General features: G+C 42.5%; 1 protein-coding gene across 1 annotated transcript in view; it reads left to right on the top strand.

Annotated features, from left to right (window-relative positions):
* Positions 1–5,581: 5,581 nt before the first annotated feature.
* Positions 5,582–16,732, top strand: part of twi (twist) — a 30,675-nt gene continuing 19,524 nt past the window's right edge. The window contains exon 1 of the mRNA XM_065225374.1: positions 5,582–6,911. Within this exon, the coding sequence (XP_065081446.1) occupies positions 5,782–6,911 (1,130 nt within the window). The 5' untranslated portion in view covers positions 5,582–5,781. The remainder of the gene's footprint in view (positions 6,912–16,732) is intronic.

The raw sequence follows: 16,732 nt of genomic DNA on the forward strand, positions 1-16,732 counted from the left end.
AAGGTCGTTCGACCGTCCACCAGCTGACTCGAGTAACAAACATTCTCAGGCGGAACAAGTCTGTGTCGAAAACATCTGCCATGGTGTTGTTGGACGTTGAAAAAGCGTTCGACAATGTCTGGCATGATGGCCTGGTGTTCAAATTACAGCACTACGGTCTTCCAATCTTCCTAGTGAAGATAATAAATATCTATCGGACAGGACGTTCCGAGTCTCTCTGAATGCATCACATCGGATGCTTTCAACATCGGTGCCGGGGTTCCACAAGGAAACATCCTTGGCACAATTTTATTCAACCTGTTCACCTCCGATATGCCGGCTCTCCCTGATGCTAGATCGTTGTCTCTGTTCGCAAATGACACATCCATTGTCTACAACGGTAGGGTCATCGAAGCTCTGACTGCCAAACTTCAGAGAGGCCTGGACGTCTTGTCTTAATATTTCAACAGCTGGAATATCCGTATAAACGTGGCAAAAACCCAGGTCATCATCTTTCCACACTCTAAATCTCCTAGATTTGTTCCGTCGGAGAATAATAAGACTTGCCTGAACGGCACTGTGGTGGAATGGTCGATAGAGGTAGTCTAACTCGGCTTAACACTAGACAGCAAGCTGATTTTCAAGGAGCACGATAAAACGAAAACCAAGTGTAACATCCTGATAAGATCACTGTATCCACTCATCAATAGGAGGTCTACCCTGTCCCTTAAAAATAAGCTTGCTGTCTACAAACAAACCATCCTTCCCGTAATCGAATACGGTATGACAATCTGGAAGATTTGCGCCAAATTACATCACCTCAAACTCCAAAAAATCCTGAATAAGATCCTTAGGATGATCAAAAACAGTCCCCGCGAACTAGAAATTCTGAGATCCACATCCTGGCTGGAATTTAGACATGAGAAGAACGAAGAGTTTTTATCCTGGAAAAGTTCAGAGACACCTGTATGAGATTTTTTTTTTAAAGCTATATTAAAGAGATTTTTAGCCTTAGGCTAGTTTATCTCTAAAAAACCTGTATGAGATCAACTCATCAGCTCATACGTGATCTAGCACGTTAGGCTAAGTTATACTCGTAGTTAGGTAGGTTATCACTTTTTCAATTCAAACATAACACACTCCAAGGGGTATTCTGTTGACTAGTAGAAAAACGTGAATACGTAAATTAGAATAACGAATTCAACAAATATGAAGAGCGTCATAGCGAAGACAACAAATCAAGAAGACTGGCAACTCTTCCATTTTCTCTTACGAACGCTATGAGACAGGTACAATCGCGTCATCTGCCGCTCAAAGGTAAATGCTTCGAACGAATTTGATAGCATCCTCAGAAGAAAGGTTTGTGTATTTGCTCATTTTTCTATGTACTGCTTCCACCTTCACTCAAGCGCAGCGCTATTTTATCTGTCGCTTGGATTCTGGCAAAGTTGCCAGTCTTCTTGATATGGTGTCTTCGCTCATAGGCTAATCAATTATAATGTTAAAACAATGTTAAATCATAATTATCAGAAATAAACGTAATTTTACTACTATTAAGTTTGACTGCAGTCATCGTTTGGCTGCCGAGTGATAAACAGAGGTGTTCGTTGCGTTGCACACTGAAAACGAAACTAACTCAGAGAGTGAATAACTTCTACTCCGTTGTGAGTCACTTTTACTCATTCGTATGATTTTTTTTTTCTTAAAGCGTAGGTTATTCAATGCATGAGTAACCTACGATTTAAACAAAATTCTCCACACGAATCAGTAAAAGAGACTCATTCTCTGAGCAATATTCGTTTTCAATGTATTTAGCTTGCCATCCCAAGTAACATTGCAAGCTATATAGAGGTTTTATAGCATTCTACAAGTCTTATTGATGGTCTACGTAACCCTAATAAAACCAAAATTTTTACTTGGGATCTCGGCTAGAAATTGGATATTGGATAGTCAAGCTCAATGTACAATTTGCATCAAATTCCATGTTTTAGCTTGACAGCACGGCCAGAAAGCAGGTTTCTGTATTCAGTGAAGTTATTAGGATGGACAATACCTATCGCATGAATTGCCTCTTAGCTCAGAATTCACTCACCACTCAACAGCGCTAGTAGCATTTGATTCAAAAAGTTTGCTTAAGCAGTCTACATTCACTGAAAACGAATCTTAATCAGAGGGTGAGTCACTTTTACGTAGGTTACTCATGCGCTGAGTGACCAACGCTTTTAGAATTGTAGCCTTACGAATGAGCAAATGTTACTCACTCTCTGAGTTAGTTTCGTTTTCTGTGTTTCGACTAGATAGGAGATTGCTATCCAGTGATGTTATTCATATGGATAAGACCTATTGTATACTGCACACAGGGTGACCAGTGACTCGGGAAATCGAAAAAAAGCCACAAATTCTAAATCACCGTGAGAAGTCCGTGAATTTCGATGATGAATTGGGAAAAATATACTTCGTCCTCTCTTTGGAAAATAATAATCTTCCAAACCTACTAGATTTTCCGGATTCAATCACTTTAAAGAACTTATTCGATAGTTTTGATGAAAATTCCAATGGAATTTAGAGGAAATTTTAGAATGAATTCTAGAGATAATAAGGTATGTAAGATACAAATTCCAATGGAGTTTTTGGAAGTATTTTTTATAGAGTTTGGACTATAACGCCAAGTCAACGTAGAATTATTAGGTGGTTTTGTGTGAAATTACATGTTGATTGTAAAGAGGCTTAATTTTAATGAATATTATACATAAATTCTGAGAGGAATGTAAATAGAGTTCTTATGAGAACTTCAAAGAAATTCCGAGAGTACTGAAGTCTTAGGGAATTAGAAAGATAATTTCAAGTGAATTCTAATGAAAGTTCCAAGGGACATCCGTAAAAATATAAAGGGTTTCGAATTTTCAATTAAATTTCTAAACCATTTATTTTGTTATATAATAATCTCGTAGTTCTACATCCATAATGTGTCGTGCTTTGGACATAACACTCATTTTTTTTCAGCTCCGACCAGGGCTGGTAAATGTCATTTTCAATGAAAGATCTCAAGCGATATTTAAAGAGATACGTGTGTCACTATCATTGGAGGAGTAAACGATGATTGAGATTTTCTTAAAAATCTCATCGAATTTTTTCATCACGACAGAGAGTGTTGTGATCATCGTAATTGATAGCGCATTTAATGCTATTAAAGTTGCTTGTACCGAGGAAATCTTAATAATATATTCGCTCTATCGATTCCATACGGTTTTTGCTTAAATTCATCTAAATCAGTTAGAAATGTTGATGTCAAAACCGCATAAGAATTATTCTCATGAGTGCTTGATCATTGAAAAATGACAAGAAAGCTAATGATCTCGTGATAGTGAGAGGACCAAGGGGTGTTCAACTCTGCACATCCCAATCTGTGCCGAGTACTTTAACTGAGCCGAAAGCTAGGTCAAGCGTTGTGCCGAACGTGCCAAAGTGTGGCAATCAAGCTATCACTCTCAGTAACCCATGAGTTTGGCAACCCTGCACTTATGACTTTTGAGATTGTGTGTTTACTTTTTCAAGTCATGGATGGAAAAAAAGTCGTGAAACTTAATCTCAAGATAATATTCAACGAGCTGGTTGCCGGTCATCCGCTTCAAGGAAGTGGCACTCGAAGATTAACCTCTCCGCAAGAAGGAGAAGGGTGACTGATGGCAGAAGCTGCCCATTCAGGAGAAGAAAGTTCTCTGCCGTGTGTCATTCTGGCAGACGTTTTTGGAAGCCAAGTACCCCACGGCAAGTGGAAGATGAATCTTTTTTGCAATATCATCATGCTACATTCTGAAAATTAGGTATTACTCGACCTAAAATGTCCACCGGCGGTAGTAGTAGCAGCAATAGACCTACCGTAGATTCCCAGTGTCAGCAGTCGTCGTTAGGTACCTACTAAATTCGACTGACTCGATACTAGTTGCATTCGTTTGATGACTACCTTGTTGTTCCTTCATATTTTCTATTCTTGGTCATGCCGGAATCGCATATAAATCTCCCTGAAACTGCTGCCGGTTCCGATTGCATTCATTAAGATCGCGATGGGCTCTGTTACCTCCGGTGTGGTTACCTTCACAATTCTGTTAGCAGGATAATGCGATTGCATTAAATTCACACAAGATAAACCCAACATAAGTCATGCGCATCGCTAATCCGTTACCTGAGTGGCGCCAATTTGCATTTCAGAATTCCCTATTGCACCAAACACAGCAGGCCGGCATTTCTCCTAGTTGGAAGGAACATCTGCCGTCTGCTCCAGGCCTGCTTTCTCCAATCATTTAACACCTCAACATTTTTCCAAAAACTTGGACCGCACCGGAAAGCACCGCAACAAATGAAAGGTGCGAAATGTCAATAAACAGTCTAATCGCATAATCATAAACACATTCCCTGCCTTTGCCTCTATGAGAGAAAATGGGAAATTTCCTCCTACGCGCCTTCTCTCCTTCCTTCATGCAGTGCAGCTCGGCATGGCCCTGGCGCACTGTTGTTAAGTCCGGGTAGTAAAAATAAATAAGAATCCGTCGTGTAGGAATTCCCTTTTCTTGGTTATGTTGTTTCCCCTCTATTGTCTCTGGATCTTCTAGGGGTTCTACTTGCATCCCCGCCCGGGGTAGTGGCGTTTCGGTTCCGGAAAGATTACACGAATCGCCGAAGGATGTAGGGATGGGATGGTGATAATTTTACGAGAGATTTTGCTCGGTTTAATTTATGCAAGGAGTTTCCGAGTGTCGAAATTTCCAAAAGGCAAAAAATTCCCAACCTTTTTCGACAAAATTTCCGGAAATTGATTCCCAAAGGGAGGTCGTAAAAGTGTACGCATCTTTGCATGCTACGTTTCTGTAGTTGCCATGACAACGCTGGGAGACTACCAAACGCCGGCTGATGGAAGTCGATTTCCCATGACAGGCTCAGAATAAGCGATAAAAACGACAGAAACGAGTGCGACAAACATATGTTCGTCTCTTGTTGCTTGTTTATGCAAATTCTTAAGAGTCGTAAAGCACTGTGCTGCCGTTGATGCGCTCCTCGATGTCATTGGGTTCTAAAATCGAAGCAATTTCAAATTTAACCGATTTGAAAAACTTTGAACCCATCCCAAAAACCAATTCCGCACCATTGCCAGTGCAATAAAACGACAATGCATCTCTGGTGCCTGGTGCAGAAAGAAGGATCGACAACCACGATCATAATTTATTCCAACATTCATTTCACTCATCGTACCAGCTCATTAGGAGCGATCCAAACGGTTGCGAGCGTGAATGAAATGGAAATGTGCGTCCGTCCCCTCCCACCCAACACTGCATCCGTTCAATCAAGGGTTTTCCTTTGCACACGATCTTCGGCCGCTCGTGAGCGAGATGGCAATAACGATTTTCCCTCCAGTAGTTAGTGCTTGGCGTTCGTCGTCTCTGTCGGTGATCGTTGTTTTCCCATCCTCGATCGGACGGTGTCTTCTCGCTTTCGCATCTAGAAACGGTAAGCTTTTCAGTAAATCAAAAAGAAGAGACAAACATTTTCAAATTTCGCTCTAGTAATCCCAGTAGACAGAGGACCCACCGTAGTTAGTTCTGCAACGCTTACTTGGATGACTGGACGCAAAGCAAGTGACGCGCGCGCGTGTGTGAACTGTTTCCGAGTGATGTGCACCTTAGTCCGAAGAAGATCAAGCCAAATCTGTGCGTAATTAGCAGTGAAGTTTATACCCACCATATTCCGATCAATTAGCAGCTAATCGATGGTGAAGTTAAAGTGCAATTTTTGAATTTTGTGTGTAAAATGTCGACGGTGTGTCCCAACTCACCCAAGTTGATTCTAGATATCAGCAACAATCAGTTCGATAGTCCTCAGCATCCGACGAGTTCTAGTGCCAACATTGAATATTCCCAGAAAATGATCAAAGTGGAGTCCTATGAAAACCTAGACAGTGCCAGTATGAATCACCACCACGTGGGACATCAGCAGTCCCATCATACGATACACTCCGGACCGGACTTTACCACCTTGATGCCTCCTCAATCCTCGACCCCGTCTTCTACCATCTACGTCTATCAGTCCCCCTCCATTGTGACGACGCACGTCGTTCCGGTGATTGACTCCCTAAACGTCCCTCGTGGTGACATTATGGCGCCTGCCATGATCAACGGGTCCATAGCCTGCAAAAAACGGAAACTTGACGCCGACTACGATTACGAGTTCGATCAATCATCACTCAGCCCTACGGCTGACGGCAAACGTCTCCGTTACGATGGTAACGGCTATGGCTACGCTCCCACGGACTACCACCCCTCAAACAACTACGCCGCTCTTCCCGAATTCACCAACATGGAAGCAGACCACCCGTCCTCCAGAATGATGCATACCGTCCCCATATCCTACTCCGATCCTACTCACTACGGTATCTACTACCAAAACGACACCCCCTGCAGCGTAGAGAACGACAACTCCTCCATTTCGGTAACTTCCTCGCCGAATAAACCAGAAGACGCCATCTACCCCCAGCACCATCACCTCCACCATCCGAACCCTCCATCCTCCTCCTGTATGATAAGCAGCACGGTTCACACCGCCGTCCCAACCCCCGGCAGCAACTCATCTCCGTCGTCCTGCGTTACAACGAGTACAACTTCCTCCACCTCCTCGTCAAACCCGGAAGTAACTCCAAGTGACACGAGACCAGCACATGCCGCCAAATCAGGCAGGAAATCCCGCAACAACAGGGTCCGCAAGCGGCACGTACGGGAATCGATTAGCTTCGAGGAGCTCCAGACCCAGCGGGTCATGGCCAACGTGCGGGAACGGCAGCGGACGCAGAGCTTGAACGAAGCTTTCGCGTCGCTGAGGAAAATCATTCCAACCCTGCCGAGCGATAAGCTGAGCAAGATCCAAACGCTGAAGTTGGCTTCCAGGTGAGTTGCGTGCACTGATATGGGAAATGCATATGGGATACCATACAGAGCACTCAATTAAGCAATGCAACAAAATGTCCGAAATTCTAGCTGCTGAATGGCTCAATATTCAAAAGTTGGTGCAATTCAAAACTATGTTTTTTTAGTACCTGAATGTGTTTTGCACACAAATAACTACATCTCAAATCTGTACTAGCAAATGCTTTTCTAATGTACGAATTAAGTTTTGAAATTCCATGCTTGATTTTTTTAAAATCAAAATTAGATCTAAAAAAAGCACAAATTATCAATTCTGGGGTGAAGTTGTTCATGCAGGTTTTTATGCAAGGCAATATTCAGAAGTTAGCATTTACACTTGATTTGTGTTTGCTGAAGAAAAATCTGGTGTTAAAATTTCAGCAAAAGTTGTAGTTTACGAAAAAAAAAAAACTGCAAATTGTGTTGCATAATAGTTCAAATTACTCCCAAATGTAGGCAATTAACATCATAATGAAGTAAAGAAATAACCCAATTTCTTTGGGTTGGAATGCTTTGAAACAGCAATAAAAGGTTATCTTCCATTTAATTCAATTTAATTTATTTTTGTATCCATGACATGTGGGATTGACACTGATGAACACTGCACATTGTAGTCAAAATACAAATTAATTAAGTGGATTTAAATGGAAGATAACCTTTTTTTGCTGTTTCAATTAACCTATTGTTTTTACATAAAATCATGTTTATGATACGAAATCGTTCATTTTAATAAAATCTGATTTCGAATTCGGATTCAGCGACCAAAAATTATGTAAGATATATTTTATTTACATTTAAAGTGCCAGAATGCATCGTTTGTTAGGGGTAACGTTTCAAAAGTACTTTTTTAAACTACTTAATGAAATACTAAACAAATTATCTTATAAAAACATCATGAAAAAGGATAAATAAAAATTTAACGGTGTACTGATCAACTTCACTTAGTTTTACGGTACCGTAAAACGTGGTGAAGTGCAGCATTGAGTAAAAACAAATGAATTTTTGACCAAATTTTGTGTGTGTAAAGCTATGATTGAACTTCTTTGATCATTAAAGAGTTTTATACCACGTTCAGACTAAAGAGTTATAACTTGCTATAATACAAGAAATGTGTCATCAAGATAGGCTTATAACATGTACATAAACAATAATTTTGAATATTTTTTTCAGGCAGACGATGTGTTGTACTGTTCTAAATGCAATACTTTATATAGTAGGTGACAAGAACAACATATGAAAAGAGCATACAAGCTTTTTGTAAACAAAACTTGTTATGACCTTTTCTCGCCACCCATATGTCATCAACGCAAACCATCAACATCACCAGTAAGGGGAAGCTTTCTCCTTCCCGATGATGTTGTTGGTTTGAGTGGGCGACTCTAGGTTGGCGAGAAAAGGGCCTGCAAAGGTTTGTTTACAAAAAGCTTTTTCACATGTGGCTCTTGATATGTATACAGTTTTTGACTGTTCCTCAACCCAGTCCGCATCGTGCTCTCTTGCCGTGCGGATCTATTTGCTTTTAGCAGAAGGAAGTGTTACTACTACCTAAAGCTACAACAAATTTAAACAGCACTTTTCAGTGCTCAACCTGTAAAATTTCTACCTTGTTCAACTCTTATTCCTCTTCGATCCTTGTTCGGACCCTACCCGAGGTAATCCTTCTTGAATATCGATTTGAAAAATTCCTCTTCGATCCTTCAGATTCTTATAGAAATCTGCTTGGAAGTCGATTTGGATAAAAAATTTACTGCCGCCATGGCGCCTAAACGCAAAAGAAAGGGGACTCTTGATCCCCCTTCTGATGAAATTAATTTAAGTAATCAATTTGATTTGCTCACGGATGATGAGAATGATCCATCATCCAAGAAAAATTCTAGTAAACTTTCCCGGCTTAATGCCAAGAAGGAAAAGATTCCCCCTATTGTGATAACCACTTCCGATTTCCATGCTCTTCGCATGGAACTTTTGAATTTCGTGAAAGTTAAGTTTTCACTACAAATTGGACGTCGGGGTGAATGCCGTGTATTGGCTGAAACCTTGGATGGATTTAAATGTCTTCTCAAGTATCTTACTGAGAAGAAGCACAAATTTTTTACTTACGACACCAAAACTGAACGTGTGTTCAAGGTTGTCATGAAAGGACTGCCCAGTGGTGAATCCCTGGATCAGATCAAAGATGAACTGGCAAAATTACTTGGAGTTGTGCCACTCCAAGTAATCAAAATGAAAATGAAATCCCGTCCTGGCGATTCGCGCAACGGGATTTCTAATGATTTTTATTTAGTTCACTTCAAGTCTAGTGAACTAAACAACCTTAAGGCCTTGGAAAAAGCTAGCCTTATGCTCCATGTCCGAGTGAAGTGGGAACACTTCAGGAAGACTGGAGGAAATTTCCAAAACCTCACTCAGTGTCGTAAGTGCCAGGGATGGGGTCACGGAACTAAAAATTGCTACATGCCAGCTAAATGCATGAATTGTGGTGATTCCTCTCACGCAAAGGACGACTGTCCTGTGAAGGAAGATCCTAAGAAATTTAAATGTTCAAATTGTGGGAATGTAAGACTCGCAAAGCGATCCTACAATCTCGTTCTAACCGACAGGTAGGAAACGCTCCACGTTTCCGACCAGGTACAAATTCCTCTGCTGTTAACAACGGTCAGCGAGGAACAAATTCTATATTCGTACCCGTAGGTACAAATATCAACCCTGCTTCAAATTTTTCATCTGTACCTACTCCCCTCGCTGCTAACAATGTTCAGCGAGTTAATGGAGCTACCTATGCTGCTATTGCAGCGGGTAGAAATCAAAATATTAACCAACGTTCTAACGGAAATTTTGACAATTTTGACTTAGGAAGCATTACTGCCCCTAAAATGGATTTTTTTTACAGAATTCATTAATTGACATGATTTCTGATATGCTTAACTCTAACTCCATGTTTGATGCTATTCAAACTGGGGTAAAATTTGCAAATAATATTGTCATGACTTTAAAATTCAGTAATGGATTTTAAAGCATTAAACATTTTAAATTGGAATGCTCGATCTCTTAAAGATAATGAAGACGAGCTATTTAACTTTTTGAGAGTTCATAAAGTGCATATTGCCGTTATAACTGAAACGTTTCTTAAACCTGACCATAAGGTTAAGAAGGACGCAAATTATTTGATTTATAGAAATGATCGTCTTGATGGACCCTGTGGTGACGTTGCCATCATTGTTCATAGACGAATCAATTATACAATTATTTCTTCATTTGAAACCAAAGTTTTTGAAACTTTGGGAGTTTCTGTTGAAACAAAATTTGGACAACTTACGTTTATAGCTGCCTATTTGCCATTCCAATGCGTAGGTTAGCAAAAGAATTTTCTCAAGGGTGACCTTCAGAAACTTACCCGTCATAGGTCTAAATTCTTCATTATTGGTGATTTTAATGCAAAACACCGCTCATGGAATAATGCTCAAAGCAATTCCAATGGTAATATTCTGTTTGATTGTTCGGCAGGTTATTACACTATTTCTTTATCCAAACAGCCCAACATGCTTTTCTTCTGCAAGAAATCCCTCCACTATTGATTTGGTCTTAACTGATTCATGTCAACTTTGTAGCCAATTGGTTACCCATGTGACTTCGGTTCTGATCACCTTCCAGTAACTTTTGAAATATCCCAAGAAATAATTTCTAATCCCAACAGCTCTACTTTCAATTACCGTAGCTGATTGGGAGCAATATCGAACATTTATGGAATATAACTTCGACCCAAACATTCCTTTGCAAACCAAAGATGAAATTAATTATGCTCTTGAGTCTCTGATTACTTCTATAGTTGAAGCAAGAGCTGCCTCAGTACCACAATACGAGGTTAAATTCGATTCAATTATAATAGACGACGATCTTCAGCTCTTGATCCGTCTTAAAAATGTCCGTAGGAGACAATATCAAAGAACACGCGATCCTGTCATGAAAGTTATCTGGCGGGATTTGCAAAAACAAATTAAAAAGCGATTCTCTGCCCTGAGGAACAAAACTTTTGAAAGTAATGTTTCTAAATTAGACCCGAGTTCCAAACCCTTTTGGAAACTCACAAAAAATTTGAAAAAACCTCAAAAGCCAATTCCAGCGCTTAAAGAAGGTGGTAAAATTTTGATCACGAATTTGGAAAAAGCTCAGAAACTTGCTAAGCAATTCGAGAGTTCCCATAATTTCAGTTTGGGTCTTACTAGTACTATTGAGAATCAGGTTGCTCGGGATTATCTGAATATTTTCTCTCGGGAAAATAGTTTTGATGATTCCTGGGGGACTGATTAGGACGAAGTAAGGTCTATAACTTAAAAAATTCAAAATATGAAAACTCCAGGTGATGATGGAATTTTCTATATCCTCATCAAAAAACTCCCAGAGAGTACCTTTTCTTTCTTGGTAAAATTATTTAACAGATGTTTCCATTTGGCATACTTTCCTGATAAATGGAAAAATGCAAAAGTTGTTCCAATTTTGAAGCCGGATAAAAATCCAGCTGAAGCTTCTAGCTACCGTCCAATAAGTTTGCTTTCTTCAATAAGTAAACTTTTTGAAAAGATAATTTTGAATAGAATGATGCTTCACATCAATACGAACTCAATTTTTGCAGATGAGCAGTTTGGATTTCGCCATGGGCATTCAACTACTCATCAACTCTTAAGAGTTACCAATTTAATTCGTTCAAACAAATCTGAAGGCCACTCAACTGGAGTTGCTCTTCTAGACATAGAAAAATCATTCGACAGTGTTCGGCATGAAGGTTTGATTGCTAAATTGAAAAAGTTTAAGTTTCCACTTAACATTATGAAATTAGTTCAAAATTATTTAACTGACAGAACTCTGCAGGTAAATTATCAAAATTCCAAATCTAATCGACTACCATTCTTGGGCCTATATTGTATAACATTTTCACTTCGGACCTCGCTGATTTGCCTCAGGGTTGCCACAAATCTTTGTTCGCTGATGACACAGGCATTTCCGCTAAAAGAAGAAGTCTTCGTGTTATTTGCTGCAGACTGCAGAAAAGTTTAGATATTTTCTCTTCTTATTTACAAAAATGGAAGATTTCTCCCAACGCTTTCAAAACTCAACTTATAATATTTCCACATAAGCCTAGAGCCTTCTTTTTGAAACCTAGTAGTAGTCACATAGTCACTATGAACGGAGTTCCAATTTCCTGGTCAAACCAAGTGAAAAAATGCAATATGGCGGCAAAATTCGTTTTGAACATGTCAAATGAAAGCCTTAAGGTGATACTCTAAGGAAGCCTTAGTGTGAAACTTCAAAAGCACAAATGTCAGCTTCCACAAAACATACAAATTTAAAATTGCTACCTTCAGTTTGTAGTAGCACAGCAAACAAGGAGTAGCAATTTCAAATTTGTATGTTTTGTGGAAGCTGACATTTGTGCCTTCAAAGTTTCACGCTAAGGCTTCCTTAGAGTATCACCTTAATGTTCCCCTTTACAACGGTATGTAAACATTAGAGATTTTCTTAACAATTTTTAAAGATATAATGATTTAAATGAATCAAGAATACGCAAAAAATGTGCAGTTTTTAAAACTGCTTAAGCCCCTACTAACCAAGGGGTGCATCAATTTGACCTTTACCGACCGTTTTATCTAGTTTCATAACTAGAACTACTGAACTTAATTGAGCGTCATGCTATCATCGTCCTCCTGGGCGATTTCAATTTCAGTACCATATCGTGGTTGGGCGACTCTTATGGTTTTCACTTTCCCGATAACTCCCGTTCATCGTTCAGATCAGCATCATGCTCCTCTACTGTTGACGCTTGGGATCAAACCTGAGAATCGCTTTCTGGACTACACCGAAAACGTCTACTACGACTTTTACCAAGCAAGCTTTGTGGCCTGGAAAGCAACACTTGGCAACGGGGATACGAATTTTGCAGTTTGCAGTTTGTTTTGCAGTTCGTGTAAAAAAAAACTCAGTCGTAAGCCTGCCCAACCCGCTTGGTCGAATTCCGAACTCAAACGTTTGAAACGGCTGAAAAGAGACGCTCTGAGGAAACATAGTAAACATCACACGGATTCTATGAAAGCAAATTACGAGCGCGCTAACAAAGACTACAAACGCCTCAATATTAGCTTCAGTCTCAATTGCAGAGTCGTCTCAAAGCGAATCCTAAGGTTTTCTGGCGCTATGTGAACGAGCAACGGAAAGAAACGGGATGCCTTCTAGTATGACCGACGGCGTTACGGATGCCAACTCTGCAATTAAGCAATGTTTTTTGACGTAGTCTGTGATTTCTATATAGGGGTACACTAGACTGATGCAAAATTTGAAATTTTCGCTCCACAGTACTCAAACGGTTCCAAATTGGGCCCTGATTAGCCCCCAAAATTTGAACTCATTTAGTGAGAAACTGACTTGGCACAAACCATTTGAAGTTTAGTAAATCACTAGTTCCGCCTCCACCTGCCCCTGGTGGGGATCCGTCTCATTCGGTACCGAGTTCTGCCACAGCAAGCCCGACTGGAACACATCAAAATTCCAGTTGCTACGCAATCAGCCATCACTGTTCAACCAAATGACCCTCAACCAGCGGATCGGAGCGTGGGTACCCTACCCCCGCACTACCGGTTCCTGTGAATCTGATCCTTCAATGGAACATTAGCGGTTTCTTTCTCCACCTGGCTGAGTTGGAACTCCTCTGCACAGAAAAAAATGCTGAATGTTAACTATCGCGTAGAATCTCCCTTCGTTTAATGTTGAGCTATACTTGGCATAAACAGCGAAATCGTTTACAAGCTTGCATACAATATTGCTAATTTATGCGATGTTGCACTTAAATTTACACGAAATATCGTGTGAATTTATGCCAAATCTAGCGTTAATTTTATGTGCGCTATATCTCGCAGAAATTTACATGAATTTTTCGAACGGTGTGTAGCGGCGCGTCCCTCTGGGTGCTTGCCCTGCAAGAGGTCAACAACGTGACGGTGACCCAGATGAACAGAACACTAGACGGTCAATATACCAGGTCCATCAAAAAAGGGTCCATCAAAAAAGGGTCCAACCTCCGGAGATCCGTTGCTATAAGAGTCCGCAAGGAAATCCCTCACCGAATCGTTGATCTGGATACCGACCTCCCAATCGTCGGCATTCAGATCCAGAATCCAATTAGCATCTCCATCGCCTGTGCCTATCTGCCCTGCGGAAGGCTGCCCAGCCTGGACAACCAGGTTCGCAGAATACTTGATCAGCTACCGGAACCCAAGATGTTTATAAGAGACCTGGGGTTGCCCACGAGCGGACCCTAGAGTCGTCACCCTCTGCGATATTTTCGAGCAGGAAGATCAGGTCATTTTAAATGATGGCGGCCCAACGTTTTTCAACGGTCGGCACACCACCGCCATTGACGTGTCCACAGCCAGCCGTTCTCTGGTGGGCAAAGTGCTCTGGTCGATTAACCCGAATATGTGCGACAGCGACCACTATCCGGTACAGATTCGGATATCCGCCGCATCGCCCCCAGTAAACACCCGAAGACCGCGGTGGCGCTAAGGGGAAGCTGATTGGGAGGTTTTTCAGCACACGTACCGAGCCCTCGCGCAGAACCCCACGACCATCCCAAGCATCACGGAAATCATATATAAAGCCGCTAGCACCAGTATACCAAAAACTGGCTGTGTCCCCGGGTGGAAGGCACTCCGCTGTTGGAACGACGAAACCAAAATGGCAGTAAAAGCCAGGCGAAAAGCACTCCGGAAGCTCAAACGCACCTCCTCAAACGATCCAGCAAGAGAAGAGGTCCTCGCGAACTATCGCCAGCAGCATAACAAATGCCGACAGGAGTTCCGGACGTTGCTGATCAGACTTTCTGGAGAGTGTCAACGCCGAACAATCGTCAGCGGAGCTATGGAGTCGCATCAACGCCCTTAGCGGCAAGCGGTGATCATCTCCGCTTCAGATTCGAACAGACGCCATCACCATCACTGATTCAACCGTCGTAGCAGACGAACTGAGTAAATACTTCGCCAAACTATCCGGCATCTCGGAGTACAGCGAAAGCTTCCGACAGCGAGTCCGCCCCTCTCTCTCCTCTGTGTCTACCTTCGGGATTCCTCCAGACAACGACGACCTACCGATCAACAGCCCACTCTCCTGGGAAGAACTCGTGTTCGCTCTCAGTCGGAGCAACGGGAACTCGGCTGGACCGGACGAAATCGGCTACCCGCTGCTAAAGCACCTTCCACCCGAAGGCAAAACGAAACTTCTCGACCTCTACATCCAACTCTGGACCGCTGAAGAATACCCGGAAAACTGGAGAGAAAGCCTCGTTATACCGTTACCGAAAACCAATGTCGGGACCAAAGACATTACTGGGTTCCATCCCATTGCACTGACCTGTTGCATGGCGAAAGTTCTGGAACGGATGGTCAACAGGAGGCTGAAGCAATATCTTGAGGCCAAGGGGCTGCTTGACCATCGGCAGCACGCCTTCAGGCAAGGGTATGGCACCTTCACCTACTTCGCCACTCTTGAGGAAGTCCTGAAGGAGGCAAAGGACCAAGGTCATCACGCGGAAATCGTCTCTCTGGACATCTCCAAAGCGTTCAACCGAACATGGACACCAGCTGTATTGAAGAAGCTTGCTGATTGTCGCCTGAAAGGGCACTTCACTTTGTCCGGAACTTTCGGACCGACCGATCTTTTCGGGTTTCGGTTGGACACGTGCAATCCGGAAGTTTCAGTGAGGAAACCGGAGTGCCACAGGGTTCGGTGATCGCGGTCACCCTCTTTCTGGTGGCCATGAATGGGGTCTTTGACCAACTGCCCAAAAACGTTTACATCTTCGTCTACGCGGATGACGTCCTCATTGTAACGGTGGGAGAGGACGAAACTGAGAGCGCAAGCGGCAGTCTCCTCGGTGGTCAGATGGGCTGACTTTGTAGGTTTCCAGCTTTCCGCCGCCTAGAGCGTCCGCTGCCATATATGTACCACCAGGCATCGCAACAACGGACAGCCCATTATGATTAAAAAACAAGAAATACCGACTAAAAACACCGTGAGGGTCTTGGGAGTGCTCCTCGATCGGAATTTATCCTTTGAGCCGCACTTCCAACAAGTAAAGAAGGACTGTCGCAGTCGGTCTAACCTGATTAAGACCATCTCCCGCCCCCACCGATCCAACAATCGCGAAATCCGCTTCCGCGTAGCTAGAGCCATCATCGACAGTCGCCTACTGTACTGTGTAGAGATTACATGCCTTGCCGCCGAGAAAGCCGTCCAGATTCTGGAACCGGTGTACAACGGCTACGTTCGAACAGTCTCCGGTCTCCTGCCCTCTACCCCAGCTGACGCTGCATGCGTTGAAGCCGGTATCCTACCTTTCCGGCTCGTTTTCACCACAGCTACTGCTACCAAAGCCGCTGCCTTTCTCGCTAAAACGTCGGGAAACAACAGGATCGTTCTCCTCGACGAGGCGAACCGAACGGTTGCCGACGTAGATCTCCCTCCAGTGGCCAGGGTCCACTGGCACGGAGACAAAAGTTGGCAATCGCACAAGCTTAAAATTGACAGCCGAATCAAGGACCGCTTCAGGGCTGGAGACAACTCGTTGGCTTTACGCCGGACAGTTGTCGAAACTCTCGGGGCGCACTACCAAGGTTATGAAGTTAGGTACACCGACGGCTCTCTCTCCAGGAGCAGAGTGGGAATTGGGGTCTCCGGAGATGGTCTGCTTGTGAGCAGATCGCTCCCGACCCAATGCTCGGTGTTCTCAGCTGAGGCAGCGGCCATTCTCCACATGGTTA

This window comes from Ochlerotatus camptorhynchus, unplaced genomic scaffold (genome assembly GCF_037179485.1).
Source record: "Ochlerotatus camptorhynchus isolate MF236.1 unplaced genomic scaffold, CSIRO-AGI_Acam_v1.1 ptg000021l, whole genome shotgun sequence".
Taxonomy (NCBI): domain Eukaryota; kingdom Metazoa; phylum Arthropoda; class Insecta; order Diptera; family Culicidae; genus Ochlerotatus; species Ochlerotatus camptorhynchus.